At 46.9% G+C, this 14,826-nt stretch overlaps 1 protein-coding gene across 2 annotated transcripts; it reads left to right on the top strand.

Annotated features, from left to right (window-relative positions):
* Window positions 1-577: 577 nt before the first annotated feature.
* LOC144948442 (F-box/WD repeat-containing protein 5-like) lies at window positions 578-14,207 on the top strand. Of its 2 annotated transcripts, none has more exons than XM_078877915.1 (11): window positions 578-704; window positions 1,881-2,113; window positions 4,225-4,382; window positions 5,400-5,574; window positions 5,893-6,041; window positions 6,440-6,586; window positions 7,400-7,466; window positions 7,770-8,120; window positions 8,735-8,873; window positions 9,816-10,028; window positions 10,787-14,207. In XM_078877915.1, exons 2-11 carry the CDS (start codon window positions 1,924-1,926, stop codon window positions 11,019-11,021), a joined length of 1,824 nt encoding a protein of 607 aa, XP_078734041.1. In that variant the 5' UTR covers window positions 578-704; window positions 1,881-1,923; the 3' UTR covers window positions 11,022-14,207. The 2 variants fall into 2 exon arrangements, with proteins under 2 accessions (XP_078734041.1, XP_078734040.1); XM_078877914.1 differs by having other exon boundaries at window positions 578-709.
* Window positions 14,208-14,826: the final 619 nt, after the last annotated feature.

Here is a 14,826-nt window from a genome sequence, read left to right as displayed (position 1 = left end):
TTTCATAAAGTTTTATTTACATTTTATTAATTTATTTTTATTATAAAAGTCAATTAATTTACTTTCATTAATTTTTATTGTTTTTATTTTATTAATTTTTTCACTTACGTTACTTTACCGAAGGGACCAAAAGAGTATGGATCCTTGCAGTCACGAAAAAAACTTCAAATCTAGAAGGACCCTTTTTTGCCCGAAACGCCGCCAGTTGTATATTGTCTTTCTCTCGTAAGGCCACCGCGTTATTGACGAACGCGTTGAGTTCGAACGGCAATTGGAGATGTTTTTTGTTCTCCTCATCCAGCAGCGGATCGAACAAAAAAAACGGGGGGAACGGAACTCGCCAAACCTCTCTGCACCAAACCGACAATGACACCGGCGCGGTGACGTCATCAAAGCGTCGCAACTCAACGCCGCCATCTTTGTACGGGAAGAGGGCAGCGCCGCGCGCTTGCCTCGCCGTCGACGTCACCGCCACCGACTTCCCCCCCACCATCAACCGTTGAACCCTTCCCTACGCAAGATGTCGCCGCCGTTTCGCACGCGCTTGAGAGGCTGTTGTTGGTGGTGGTGGGGGGTTTGTGGTGATGACGCGCTCCGCATTTGCCTCGGCGGCAAGTCGTCGTTTCGCCAATTCGCGGTTTTTGTTGCGTGTCTCGGTTCGTTTCGCCGTCACTTCGGTCCGCGAACAACGACGCCGTTGAGGCGTAAGGCAAGGCCCACCCTCCTCTCCCCGCCGCGGCTTGAACGTCCCGCGGCCGCGTCGCGGGAACGTGGAGTTTGCCCCGAGTTCACGCGCAGTCGCGGTTGCAATCGGCAGTGTTGATGGCGATGCGAGTAGGGCTGTGTAAACACGTCGGGTTTCGCGGCCAATATCCCACCCATAATATGGATTATATAATAAGCGATGAACCCACTCCCCCCCGTCAAAACACTCTATATTAGCGCTATGTAAGCATGTCGTGAAACCACTTGTCAGGGATGTTATTGTCCAAGTTTTATTCGGTCAAATTTTGCTTAAGATTCGAGTGTCAATTGTGGGTGTTGCAGTTCTTGGCAGCTGCTGGTGTTGCTCTGTTGTATTCGGAGTTTGCATTCAACGTTTGCGCCACGGGATTTTGAATGTGCAGTTATCTTGAGAATCTCTCGCTCCCTCCAAGGTGGCTTGGGGAGTTTTAGAAACTCTGAGGGCGGCACCGCAGATATCATCTTGGGATGTGTGCTCCAGGGAGTATGAGGGGCGGGGTGTGTGTGTGTATGTCAACAAACGACCGTATTTATTTGCCTTTTAAAACAACAATAACAACAAAAAACAGCACCATCACTCAATCCTAAAGAACTAGATGGAAAATATTCCTACCTTTGTTAAAATGGAAGCAACAGGCAAGACCGGTTAGATAAAAACATCACCTCGGTGCACTTGCCTGGGTCACAACATAAAAGTGGCCCATTGAGGACGCATTCGGTGGTAGGTTGATCACCTTTCATTGGCACGGATCAGCTTATCCGTAGACAAAGTGGTACTGTTAACCTCATGTAGATGTACAGATATTTTGTGTCAATCCACTTCTGGATGAGGGCTTGCCCACACCATGCAGTTTGTTGTGGGGGTTATTTGGCCTTTTTTACCACTGGTCAGTGTGCGATGGAGGTGGAGGACAAGAGACGTGGGAGTATATAAGTACAGTACAACAATGCATATTGCTGCACAGTCCTGTGCTGCCCATAAGTGCAGCTTCCTAGGGGCCTATAACACCTGTTTTATGCACGGTGGTGGCCCATACAAGCACTTACCCAGGCTTAGCCGTGCTTAGCTTCCAAGATCTGAAAAAATCACAACATTGTGTAACGTCACGCGTGATTGTGTCATCTCTGCCGTGCAGATCAGCGGCATGCCCTGCTGGCCCGTGCGGCGGTGGAGCTAAGATGTCCGAGGCGCCCACGGAGTTGCCGGACTGCGTGGTGCTGAAGGTCTTCTCGCATCTCAAGCTTGGGGAGCTGGTGGCGGTCAGCGCCGTTTGCCGACAGTGGTTCTTCGTGTCCCGCGATGAGTTCCTGTGGAAGGACTTGTTCTACCACCACTTTGGCATCAACCGCTCAGTTCCGCGCATGCCCGGTTAGACGCCACCTTTTTTTTAGTTTCTCTTTCTGTGTGCGTGTTTATCGACAAAAAAAAGTTGGTGCAGTAGGAGGTACAAGCTGGTTCATCTATCAGTCATCTCAGTCAGCCAACCCATGGCAGCTGGATCTGTCCCGAGACCTCCTGTCGGCAAACCTTGGACACTTCACGTGGCCTCAAAGTGCACCTGGCCTGGCACAGGCAACGTGGTGACGTCACCGTCACTTGGTGGCGAACGGCGGGTATTGGTTTATCTACACGCACGGACGGTAGTGTAGCAGTTGGCGCGCTGCGCTACGATCCTGGCCAGCCGAGTTTGATTACCGATCACGGCCAACAAGTGACGAATATCTGAACCGGTCCTGGGCCTCCCCGAGGTCGACTTGGCCTCAAATGAGTACCTGGTGCGGTGTGTAAGCATCTCCACTACGGAGACAAACGCGGCCGGGCTTGGTGCTGGCCACCCCTCATGTGCCGTGCTGGCCTTAATAGGTGCTCGCTAACAGCATTTGTCCCAATAGTCAAGGCTATGCGGGGGTCTTTGTCTTAATTTATCGACACGTACAGACACAGTCGATTCCAGACTAGTTATTTGTAAGGCTTCCACACCAAGTTGTGTTCATTAATGGAGCATGCAGTTCACTAGGCATGCCACGATTTCTAACTGATAAACAATGTTATCAAAAAAGTGTTATTTTTGTTCCTGGGTAGTAAGTTCTAGATTTGAAGCTTTCGTGACTGCAAGGATTCATATTCTTAGGTTTTTTCGGTAAAGTCACGTGATTTTACCAGGACCATGATATTTTGAAATGTACCTATTTTCAATGAGAAAACGTGTGCATTTGTGTCATTCTTTCACGTAAAGTCCTGGTCACAAAAGCAAAGTTTGTGGGGAATAATAGCCATGTTCTATACTTTTGATGCATAAGCAATAAGAAAACACTACCCACGAACTAAAAATCGTGTTACATAGTGAATTATTGATTCAATGCTTTAATGTAGATCCATAAAGCTATGACACATGCAGCAAATCAAGGGTGAAACATTACAAACTTTATTTAAAATTTATGCAAATGTTTTCTTCAGGATTAAGGGTGTACCAGGGGGAAGCTGTCATTAGCACACTTTTTATTATTTATTTGGTCAAGATGATGATGTAATCATGGCCAAAAACGTCGATGCCGCCTATTGTTAATTTGTTAATTACAACCCATTGTCAACAAACTGTTAAAAATAAAGTATCCCACATCGTGTCAGTAATGGGGATTGTTTGACCATACTTCACACTGGGTTTTGTGGTTTGGTCAAGAGGAATGGGATCCCAGGACCGGTTCTTATATCACTTACCACTGATGTCAGCCTTGGCTGGGAATCGTACTCAGGTCACCAGGTTCATAGCGCAGTGCGCAATCCACTGCGCCACCACTCCACCCCTGTGTTTATTCTTCTATTTAATATCACAAGTGCACGTAGTTGGTAAGTAATGGAAGGGTTAACAATGCAGCATGCAGTTAAGCACACTGCATGTATGTGGTATGCATTTAAGTAGAGTTAACTGCATATTATTTTCCATAACCACAATATCCAGTTTGGCCTTCAAGAAAATTAAGTCTCTCACATTGATGGATTTTAAGAATACTTTTGCATAGACTATACGGGCAGTAGTGTAGCCTAGAGTTTAAAATGCCCAGTTATGATTCTAGTAATTGCCAATTCATATCCAAGCTGAGCTCCATGATATTACATTTCACAAATTGAATCTAAGCATTATACCCTCCACAATCATGCCAATGCATAAAATATACTACGATTTTGCTCACAACAATAGGGCCTTTTAGTTGAGGCCAAATTTATAGAATTACCCGCAATTACTAAATTACCTAAATTGGTCTCTTCCTCAATCTCTCTTGAGTTCTGCAGGGCTGGAAGGAATTTCTCTGAACAGACTTGGCACTCGGGATGATGATTACAGCTATGATGTAATTCATTATTATTTTAAAACTCTATAATGTAAATACCGCTGCTAAATGCCGAATTACTGTCGCATTGATCGGTGCCTGGTTTAGTCTGTGCTGGTTTGACACTCGATGGCCGTGCGTGTTTACCAGGTGTCTCCTCGTGGTTGCTGGAGTTTCGGCGTCTCACCGACGCGGTCCCCTGCGTGGAGGTGGCAGTGCTCAAGGAGCACAAGGACCAGGTGCTGCACGTCGCCTTCTCGCACAATGGGTTCATGTTTGCCTCCTGCTCAAAGGACTGCACCATCAAGGTACTGACTGTGCTGCCCCGGCCGCTATGATACACCGCTGAACGTCGCTGTTGTTTTATACACGTGTTGTTTTATACACGTGCAGCCCCTTTTGTGAATCCACCGCTGGATGAGGGCCTCCCCACGTTGTGTTGGGTGTTGAGGGTTATTTACCACACTTCACCATGCTGGTCTGTGCGGGTCGGTTCAAGTTTATTTTGTTTAGCCCGCTGAGAACTCAAGAGACCAGGATAGTCACATTTGCCAGTGTCCTTGGTCATCAAAATTACAAAAGCAAAATAAAATAAAGGACAACAATGAAGCAACTATTCTTGGTTCTTTCGGTAAAGTCACGTAGAAGGGAAATAATAAAATAATAAAAAGAAAACAATAAAATTCTCACGACGTTTCGATTGCAACACAAGCAATCATCATCAGGTGTGAAAACCACAGCAAGAAAATGTTCTTGCTGTGGTTTCTTGCTGTGGTTTTCACACCTATTGATGATTGCTTGTGTTGCAATCGAAACGTCGTGAGAATTTTATTGTTTTATTTTTATTACTTTATTATTTCCCTTCTACGTGACTTTACCGAAAGAACCAATAATATGAATCCCTGCAGTCACGAAAGCTTTAAATCGAAATTTAATGAACCAACTATAAACTAAATGAAAAATAGAGTCACGTGAGAATTTGAAACTGGTTTTAGGCTCACTTAAAATTTCGACCTATTCAGGTATGTATACACGTATTCAGGTTTATCCAAGAAAAGTCTCACTTGAGTCGCAAGACTTTTAAAAAATATTTTAGGGCACTCTACCTCTAAATCGGCTGCATAGTATTAAGGATGTATTATATTATGGGTGGCAGAGTAACACAGTAGTAACACTTGTTCCACACAGCAAGAAGGGCCTGGGTCCGATTTCCGACTCATGGAGTTTGTATTTCCGCTCGCCGTCCTGCATGTTATCGTCACAACAATCGCTAAAGCGTACGTCCCCATGACCCGGCCTCTCCGGCCTGTGTTGCCGTCACGCAGGTGTGGAGCAATGACGTGGAGGTGTCGGTGCTATACAGCGAGAGCATGCGGCAGTACAACTGGAAGCACACGCAGTTCTCACAGTTCAACGAGGACGACTCGCTGTTGCTCGTGTCGGGCGTGCACGTTGGCCCGCACAATGCCTCGTCTGGAGAGATCGCTGTCTTCAACCTCGGTAGGGCGTGCTTACGACACTGTGCCGTGTAAGAATATAATGTCAATCGCTGCTCTATCACTTCTATCGCTACTACCATGGTTACTGTTTCCGTGAAATTCACTCGGTTGATTCCTCCACTCGGGTCGAGGACCTTTGGCTACCAGGCTGACTCTTTTCATCCGTAACTGGCCTGCCGCACGATGCTGTGCCCTGCTGTGTCACTGAAGCTGTCTTGCCGAGCAATGCTGAGCTGTATTTTGCTGTCAAGCTCTGCCATGCCTTGCTGCGTCTCATTGAGCTGTGCCTTGCTGTGTCGCCTTCTGCCGTGCCATACAGACGACTTCTCACTGCTGTCGCGCGTGAGGAATAAGCCATACACAGTGTTCGGCTGCTGGCTCAACGAGACACACCTCATCTCCGGCACCGTGCACTGGATGGGAAACCTCACGTCCTGCTCCGTGCTCTGGCTCAACAAGGCCTTCCAGGCATGAAATAATAATTATTATTATTATCATCACAATAATTATGATCATTGTTCCTGCTATTGCATACATTTGTTGAATTTCCTTTTCTTTAGGCAACGTGTTAAACGTGACTTTCGTTTTGTTGGATGAAGGCCTCCACACATCGTGTCGGTCACGGGGGTCATTTGATTATACTTCACGCTTGCCAGTGCGGGTTGGTAAAGCGGTGGAAGGTGCCCAGGGCCGGTTCATTGATCACCGATGTTCGCCGTGGCCGTGAATCGAACTCGGCTCGCTGGGTTCGTAGTGCAGTCCGCTAACCACTGGGCCGCCTCTCCAGCCAACATTGACACAAATGCTTTACAAGTGCCGGCTTGAGTGAGCAAAGTTGTTGTCCACCTACCTTGGTCGTCTGGCAGGACATCGAGTCGGAGACGTTCAACGTGGTGCGGAGGCTCTTCAAGTTCCAGAATCTGAACGCGAGCACGGTGCGCGCTGTGATGGTCGCCGACCCTGGCCGCCGTGTCCGTGCCGACTGCAGCACCGACGACGACCCCGAGCTGCAGGTTAGAGCTTCCTCCTCCCTGCCTCCTTCCTCCCACCTCACAAAACAAGTGGTGGCCTAAATGCGACGGCAACTCAGGGCGCTGTACAGAAACGGTGGGCATGTTTAAATCTTGATTTAAAGCTTCCGTGACTGCAGGGATTCATATTCTTCCATTCTTTTCGGTAAAGTCACGTAGAAGGGAAATAATAAAATAATATTAATATGAAACAATATCACGTAGAAGGGAAATAATAAAATAATAATAATATTAAACAATATTGTTGACTTTACCGAATGAACCAAGAATATGGTGGGCATGTTTCTTTCGTGGAGGGAAGTAACCAGTCATTGGCAGAAGAAAGAGAAAGGTTTTGAGGCTGGACTTGAACAATGGCAAGGAGTTGACAGCGTGGATGACTGGTGGAGGGGAGTTGCAGACTGTGGGCAACCTTCCTCTGAGTGAAGGTTGACTGGTGGCTTCAACAAAAAGTCTTGGTTGATGGAGAGGAGAGTGTGTGGAGGGGATTAGAGTGAAATGAGAGAGGAGAAGCTGGTAGGGGTGAGTTCACTCTACCCATAATCAACTCTCATCACATCCCCTCCTTATCATTCACTATTGTTCCCCGCTCCCTAATTCATGCACACCCTTCCTTCTCATGCACTCATCCCTCCCTCTTAAATATGTTCTTCTGTAAAGATGGTCAGAGACTCATACCATTTCTGACATAATCATGATGGTAATTCGTTTGCAAAGGCTGCATGAACACCTTATATACCTCATTAAGTGCCACTGCTTAAAACTGCTGTCTCTGCTTTGCCCCTCGCCCTGAAGTCCGTGTGGCTGCCTGGATGTCACCCCCTAATGGAGACAGACCCCAGCCACACACCGGACTCTGAAGGTGCAACACCACTGCACATGACAAACAGGCATTGCACCACAATCCTCCCGATTAAGCCAATAGGATCGATGTCAAATTTGCTTTTTGTTTATAATAAGGTACACGACTAGCAGGATAACTCAAAACGTAATTAAAACTCTTGGGAAGGGAAAGAAGAATAACCCAATCTGGCTGGAGAGGGCAATAGTGTCACGTGATATGTCTATTGTCACCCCGGGGTCAGAATTCTACGGAAGCTAAAGCACTATCTCACAGTGACATTAATGGAACCTCTGTCAAGTGTCTCGTATTTGTCGCACGCAGGAGCGGAGGATGAGGCGGACGAGGCAGCTCGGCCCGAGAGGGATGCCTGGGGAGCAGGCTGCAGGGATGATGCCGCGCTGGAGGCGATGGTGGCGCATTTGGTGATGGGAGATCAGCGGGTGCAGAGGGCAGCAGATGCCACTCACAGATCCGACTCCCCTGCCACCGCAGCTGCCGCTGCTTCTACGTCGGCGTCAGCGCCGGCATCGCTGCCGCCAGCGTCGGCATCGTCCTCCACGCAGCCGAGTAGCCAGTCGAGCAGCGGCGCCACGTCCGATGCCGACGACAGCTGCCCCCAGAAATACCTCATCTTCGTGAAAGGGGGGCTCACCTACACTCCGCACAAGATTGGTGAGTGAGTTAGCACAGGGCGAGAAGGCCGTAGCTGTGATCGTGATAGCAGCGGTGGTGGTTTTTTTTTATTTGTATAATGTGTGTGTGTGTGATTGATGGGGTGTTTGGTGATTAGTACATTTGATGTTTCACATACATTGTCTGCAGTAGTTGTGTAGTCTGCAGTAGATTGCGCTGGCAATTGTGGTTAGCACACTTTCTTGTAATCCTAGCTCCCCGAGTGGGATTTCCGGTCATGGATAACGTCATTGACTAGTGATATCAGAACCATACTGGGGGCACCCCCCCTTCACCAACCCACATGGTTAAGTATGGTCTGACAACTTCCATGACAGGCACAGCATGGGGAGGCCATCATCCAGCAGTGGATTAACAAAGGGCTGTACATTATTACATTATTCAACTTCATGGGGTTTTTGTGATTGTTCTATTTTAAATTGCTGACTTTGTAAGCCAGGTCATTAAAATATAAATATACATTCGTCTCACTGGGCTCTCACCTGGTAATACGTAAAGCTGAATTTGTGTTTTTTTTTATACAATCGTGGTTATCTTGGCCCAGTGTGACAAACAACTCTTGGCATCTGATTTTACCTTTCGTACCTGCGAAGGCATCAAGCGCATTGCCGCGGAGCAGATGTCGTGCGACTGCCCTGACGAGACGGGCCACGAGGAGTTCTTCGACTGCATCGACCACCTGATCGACGTGCGGGGGCATGTCGTGGGCATGGGTCTCTCTCCGGATCACAGGCACGATGGTTTCCTTCTAAACGAATGCAGCTGTGAGGTTGTCAGGTGATGCAGGGGTCAGAGTGCTGAGCTGACACCGCTGAGCTCCTGCTTTTGAATCCAGGTAGCTGTCGGTGAATAAGCCGGGCTCTCATGGGTAGTGAGTTGACAGTTTCTGCCCAGTAGCCAATGCCAAAATCCTCACTTAAATTCGGTTCGATTTATTTATTTAAATTTCAGCAAAAAAAATATATTTTGATTGAACTATCTTGTGACCAATATTGAATTTGAAGGCAGAGTGAGTTGGAAAGTGCTTCCCCTTACTGTACCACCCATATGTAATTTGAAAGGATCTCAGAGGTAGCTCTGGGATATCCGCTTCCGTGGGCTATTCTTTAACATGAAGGGTTACACTCAATGGCGGAGCCAGGATTTTCAGGTAGGGGGGGCAACCCCTCCAGCAATGAAAAATGATAGAGGAGTTGTTAGTAAGTAAGGACTTGTCCCTTGCTTTTTATTCGACGCGTGTAAGGCGATAGCGCAGCCATCGATCGAGGGTCGAATATTTTTTATGGTAGAATATAGTATTGTCATCAGTATGGCATAAGTATACCAAGTTTGCAGTCGATACCACATTGGGAAGTGGGTTAAAATTTTGTTACAAGATTTGAGCATACAACAACAACAGACTGAGTGAGTTAAATGAAAGCGTATAAAATAGTTTATTTGCTCAATGGGCTTTACTCGGGAAATAAACTTCTGATTCTGAAAAAATTACGTAAAAAGACAGTTGGTTCTGAAAGCACAGGACATCCCCTTTAGATCAGCCACTGCAGTTGCATGATTCTTGGAGACACTGTTGGTAAAAAGGCAGTTGTAGTTGAGCCACCAATTATTTCACATCTGCCTGCTTGGCAGAGAGCGCCCGCCCTTGACCACCTTGCTCTGGGTGGACGTGCGCAGGCTGCTATACGTGAGCTGCCGTGCGTGGCCAGAGGGCTGCATCATCAGCGACCCGCTCAACCCGCCGCCCATCGCGCAGGAGATGGAGCTGCGCGTGTACGAGCTGGGCACGGCGCGCGAGCTCAAGCGCACGCCGCGCGCCCAGCGGGCCTACACACCCACCGACGAGTGCAGCTTCTTCCATCTGCACGTCAGCCGCCACTTCATCGCGAGGTCAGGCAGTGTTGCACGCCGGCATCAAGCGTGCACCATGACCGCACCATCTCTTGTGACAATGACACATGTTGAAGAATCCATACCGTGATCGGTCTTAATTGGAATATACATTCTTGATTTGAAGCTTTCGTGACTGCAGGAATCCATACTCTTTGGTTATTTCGGTAAAGTCACGTAGGTATAAAATAAAATAAATCACGACGTTTCGGGCGCAACACAAGCATACGTCATCAGGTGGGATGTATGCTTGTGTTGTGCCCGAAACGTCGTGTTTATTTTATTTTATACCTACGTGACTTTACCGAAAGAACCAAACAGTATGGAATATACATCGTGATCAATTTCCCCCTGCAATATCAACTTGGCAGGACCCTCTTGAATTGGAGTCGTGAGAATCAGTGAGGCTGTCCTGGGTAAACAAACATAATAATCACCGTAAATCCAAACACTTCTAATGTTTGCTTGTTACTTCCCACTGCTCAAACTGTAGAATTCTCTCCCATCGTCTCTTTTTCCAAGCTCAGGGGTAAACAAGTGTAATAATACTGCAATTGCACCTGACTATTTTCTGAATTCCTGGTAGACAGAATCAGACGCATGACTAGTAGCCAAAACAATAGCGGCAGATTTACTGGATATATTTTTCTGGGTCACTGACCTGGTCCGACCCGATTGAAATTGACTCATGACCGTCCGTCCTTATCGGCTAAACGAGAGCGCCTGGGACGTTTGTCTGTGTGCATTGACTCCTGCAGCGGCTCGGAGGATCACAACGGCTACATCTGGGACCGGCACTACAGCGTGCGGCTGGCGCGCCTGCCGCACGACGACTGCGTGAGCTCGGTGGCGCTGAGCCCCGTGGAACAGGAGATGGCGGTGACGGCGAGCGCCGATCACACGCTCAAGGTGTGGCGCTCGGCCCGCGTGGCGCGCATCATGACGCAGACGCGCAAGCCACGCCGCACCACCTTCTCCTGGCTCAAGAGCTAGCCGGCAGGACGACCGCTCTCAGTCAGCCAGTTGGCCGGCCGGCACACCGTCACAACGCCTCGCTGTCTGTCGTCTGCCCTACTGTTTAGTTTCGATGTATAATTGCGTTTGATTGTCGCAATCTGAGATCGGTGCTCTGACGTGACCGATGAGATATCGCTGAGAGACAATCCAGCCCAAGTATCTGGGAGTCGGCAGTGCACGGTGTCTTTTTATTTGCCCTGACGTGGCCAAATTTTGATTTAAAGCTTTCGTGACTGCAGGGATTCATATTCTTGGTTCTTTCGGTAAAGTCACGTAGAAGGGAAATAATACAAATATAAAACAATAAATATTCTCACGACGTTTCGACTGCAACACAAGCAATCATCATCAGGTGTGAAATCCACAGCAAGAAAATTTAAAACCGCCACTTTTGTCAAGTTTTCTTGCTGTTGATTTTACACCTGATGACGATTGCTCGTGTTGCAGTCGAAAAGTCGTGAGAATTTTTATTGTTTTATATTAATATTATTTTATTATTTCCCTTCTACCTGACCAAAAGAACCAAGAATATCTGACGTGGCCAGTTCAATTTCACACTAACTACAGGATCGTACCGCGATCAGGGCGGTGACATAGGCCCAGTGGGTAGCTCATTCACTGTTTGTTGCATAGCTTTGAGTTCGAAGCCAGTCGGCCACCCTGGTTATTACTGCAGGTACGTTGAGCTTCAAAAGTCGCAGTGTATTGCATGGATCCTGTGACGTTATTTGAAACGAGTAGGCCATTGTGTGCTTGGCGTCATGGGAAAATTTTACAGCTTCGAAAATAACTCTCAAATTACTTTATTGCGATTAGTCGTATAGCAACCAAGCTACTGGTAAAACCAATGCCTGCTTGCAGGGCAGGCGCTGAGTTACCTCGTACTGTTCAGGGACAGCCGTCACTGGGGGTGCCCTTTCAAATGTTTGAGATGAGATACGCGATGCGAGTCGCTTATCGCTTGTTAAGCGCTCTCAGATGCCTCCGCACGAAGGACGCTGTTAACAAAAACGAATTATTGTTGAAAAACTTGAGCATGCGCCGTCCCTTAACTGGAAACCGCTTCGGGACACTGTGAGCAGCTTATGCATCCCCTGTGTTTGTTCCCCGCGCTGCGCTCCTAAACATGACACTAATCCTCACCCTGTCTCCACCACCGTTGCCTAAAGGCTTCACCCGTTCTCCTGCCATAGCCCCGTCACCAGCCAAACTTGTATCGTGTGTTCGTCATTCGAATGTGTGTTTACATGTTGAGCTGATTTGTGAGGTTTTTTTGTTTATTTTTTGTTTGGGGATGGGTTGGGCCCGCAGGTGAGGTGTCGTGTTCCATGCGTCGCGTTTCAAAACTATTTGCCAATTTGTGCCAATCGGTGAGCGAAGTTGCTGCACTGCATGTTGCCGAACGGTAATTGCTAATGTGCATGTGAGCACTTTGGAATACAATGCTGTCCGATTTTATACAAATTTTATACACAGGTTGCAAGCAAATCTTGACGAGCAAAAAAAAGATAGCTTGCTGTGCCAGATCATTAACATTATTATTTGCGTCAAATAATAATGTTTGGGTCACTGGGTGAATTTCCAGTACAAATCTGCGTCAGACGAACGAGCGTACCACGCCAAGTATTATTGTTTCAGCTCTCACCTGCCAGTGAGTTTCAGAACAGTTCTCACAACCAAATATATCAATTAGATATGATATTTGGCCACTTGCCGTAGTTTCAAGATAAACGTGGTGAGTATTTGTTCTTCAATTCACCGGCTGAGCTGAAACCGTAATCATAGTTATACACGCTTGTAACCATGGCAGTCTTATTTGTCTAGCTATGTTGGCTGGTGGAGGGTTCTCATTGACACATATTTGGTAAGATAATTGCTTGGCCTAACCCAAGAATCAATTGTGAATCGCATTGTACAGTTTAATCTTTACGCTATTGTGTCAATGTCAGCCAGCGCTTTTGTCAGTCCACGACTGGATGAGGGCCTCCCCATGCCTTGTGGGTTTTGGATTAACGGGGGCTATTTGATCATACTTCACCATGTCGGTACAGGTTGGTGAATGTAGAGCGTAGAAGTGGGGGCATATAAGGACAGTACAACAATGGTTTTGGCTCTAGATTAGAAGTTTTCGTGACTGCAAGGATCCATTCTCTTTGGTTTTTTCGGTAAAGTCACATTGTTTTCATTTTATTTGTCACCTACGTGACTTTACCGAAAAAACCAAAGAGAATGGTTTTGGCTGTTTTGCTGTTTGCTGCCCACCACGACCTGCTTCTACATTGCAGTCGCCCACCCAAGCACTTAGCAGGCTCAGGTCTGCTTAGCTTCCCAGATCTGAGATTTTGGGCACATGATGGGTGATTCAGTCATAGGGCTTTTTTTGGTGAAGTGCTGTACAATGAAAATTATATATTTGATAGGATATGATAAAGTAAGTGTTGTTCCAAAATGATGTATCTCACTGCTGAGCATGAAAATGTGTACGTTACTTTAACATTTTAAGTGTATGCAATTCAAAATGCACTGATTCATAAAGATGAGCTTTATTTAACAAATTTACTCCAATCGTAAGCAGCACCAATCAGGAAGCTACTGTGAAAATTATACATCATTAAAGAGAACCAAACAATGAAAAAGTTACTCAACTTTTAAGAATTGCAATGGGGTACTTTGTATTAAAATTCATTGTACAAATTAAAAATGGGTGCGAGTCTTCAGATACGTCCGGTGCTCTGATATCATGTAAGCTAAAGGCCCACGCCTCTATAGACCTAGAAATGTCTCTACGTTTTATTGTGTGTGCATGGGACTGCCTTAATGCGGCCTGCCCCGTTTGGGTTTAAACGTTGCCGGGTTCCGCAGTTCGTGCTTCTTGCCAATCAAGATGAAGACGCCATCGTGGCCAAAGCGATCGATGCCACCGCACCTTGCCAACGGAGCGGTGACGTGCCCAGCGGGAGCACGTTCTCCCCTCCGCCCCGCTCCTTGCGGGTTCGAATCCGGAAGGCCGCCCTGGTTATTGCTGTGGGTGTATTAACCGTAAAATACTCGCGACCTGCTCGACACAGCGGACGTTCTAAACGAGCAGGCCCATCGTGTGCCGTTGCCGTCACGGGTTTTATGTTTTATTCTCAACCCAATCGAAATGGCTGGGTTGTAAATGGAGTTAATGTGACGCATCTTTGGTTTATAAGTGCATGTCTGGCATTTACTTCAAGTAACAATTTATAGAGGCTACTTCGTGGAACATGTGCTCCATCTATTGCTAATTTATTTCACAGGACCTCTGTTTACAGGTCGCTGCTTCATTTTCCGTGAGTGACAAACCTGTCTTGCCTAAGGATGCCGTTCTTCCCAAATAAAATACATGGATGCGCCATCAACTTTAAGCGCCAGAGTCTTGTCTTTTTAGTTATAAAAGATGAGTTTTTATCACAGTTATGATGTGCTGGTCTGTGTCTTGCATGCTGGCGATGTCTCAACTTTGTGTGGATTTTAATGGCACACAGGTGTTGTGCTGATGAATGTCTTGGCTGGGAAGGTGACACGCTGGTAGTTTTTACCGTGAATCTTGAGCGAATTTCTTTGCGTTGGCTTTCTCAAGAAACGTGCAACGTATAATCACGCAACGTGCCTGTGGGAGCAATGTTATTTTGTATGTTCGGGGCATTCCTCCATTGAGGGCACTAGGCCAGTGATGCAAATTCCATTTTTATGTGACAGTGACCAGTATATCCATATGACAATCACTATGAACTAGAGACACTTGTGTTTGGATCGT

This window comes from Lampetra fluviatilis, chromosome 49 (assembly GCF_964198595.1).
Source record: "Lampetra fluviatilis chromosome 49, kcLamFluv1.1, whole genome shotgun sequence".
Lineage (NCBI taxonomy): Eukaryota > Metazoa > Chordata > Hyperoartia > Petromyzontiformes > Petromyzontidae > Lampetra > Lampetra fluviatilis.
The sequence above is the reverse complement of the archived record's forward strand: the minus strand, read 5'-3'. Positions and strand labels throughout refer to the sequence as shown.

Bases quoted from the DNA above. Each gene is read 5' to 3' on its own strand.
- LOC144948442 (XM_078877915.1), top strand. From the start codon at position 1,924: ATGTCCGAGGCGCCCACGGAGTTGCCGGACTGCGTGGTGCTGAAGGTC. The intron at 7,467-7,769 runs GTGCAACACCAC...TGTCGCACGCAG, and splicing joins CCACACACCGGACTCTGAAG to GAGCGGAGGATGAGGCGGAC. The intron at 10,029-10,786 runs GTCAGGCAGTGT...TGACTCCTGCAG, and splicing joins AGCCGCCACTTCATCGCGAG to CGGCTCGGAGGATCACAACG.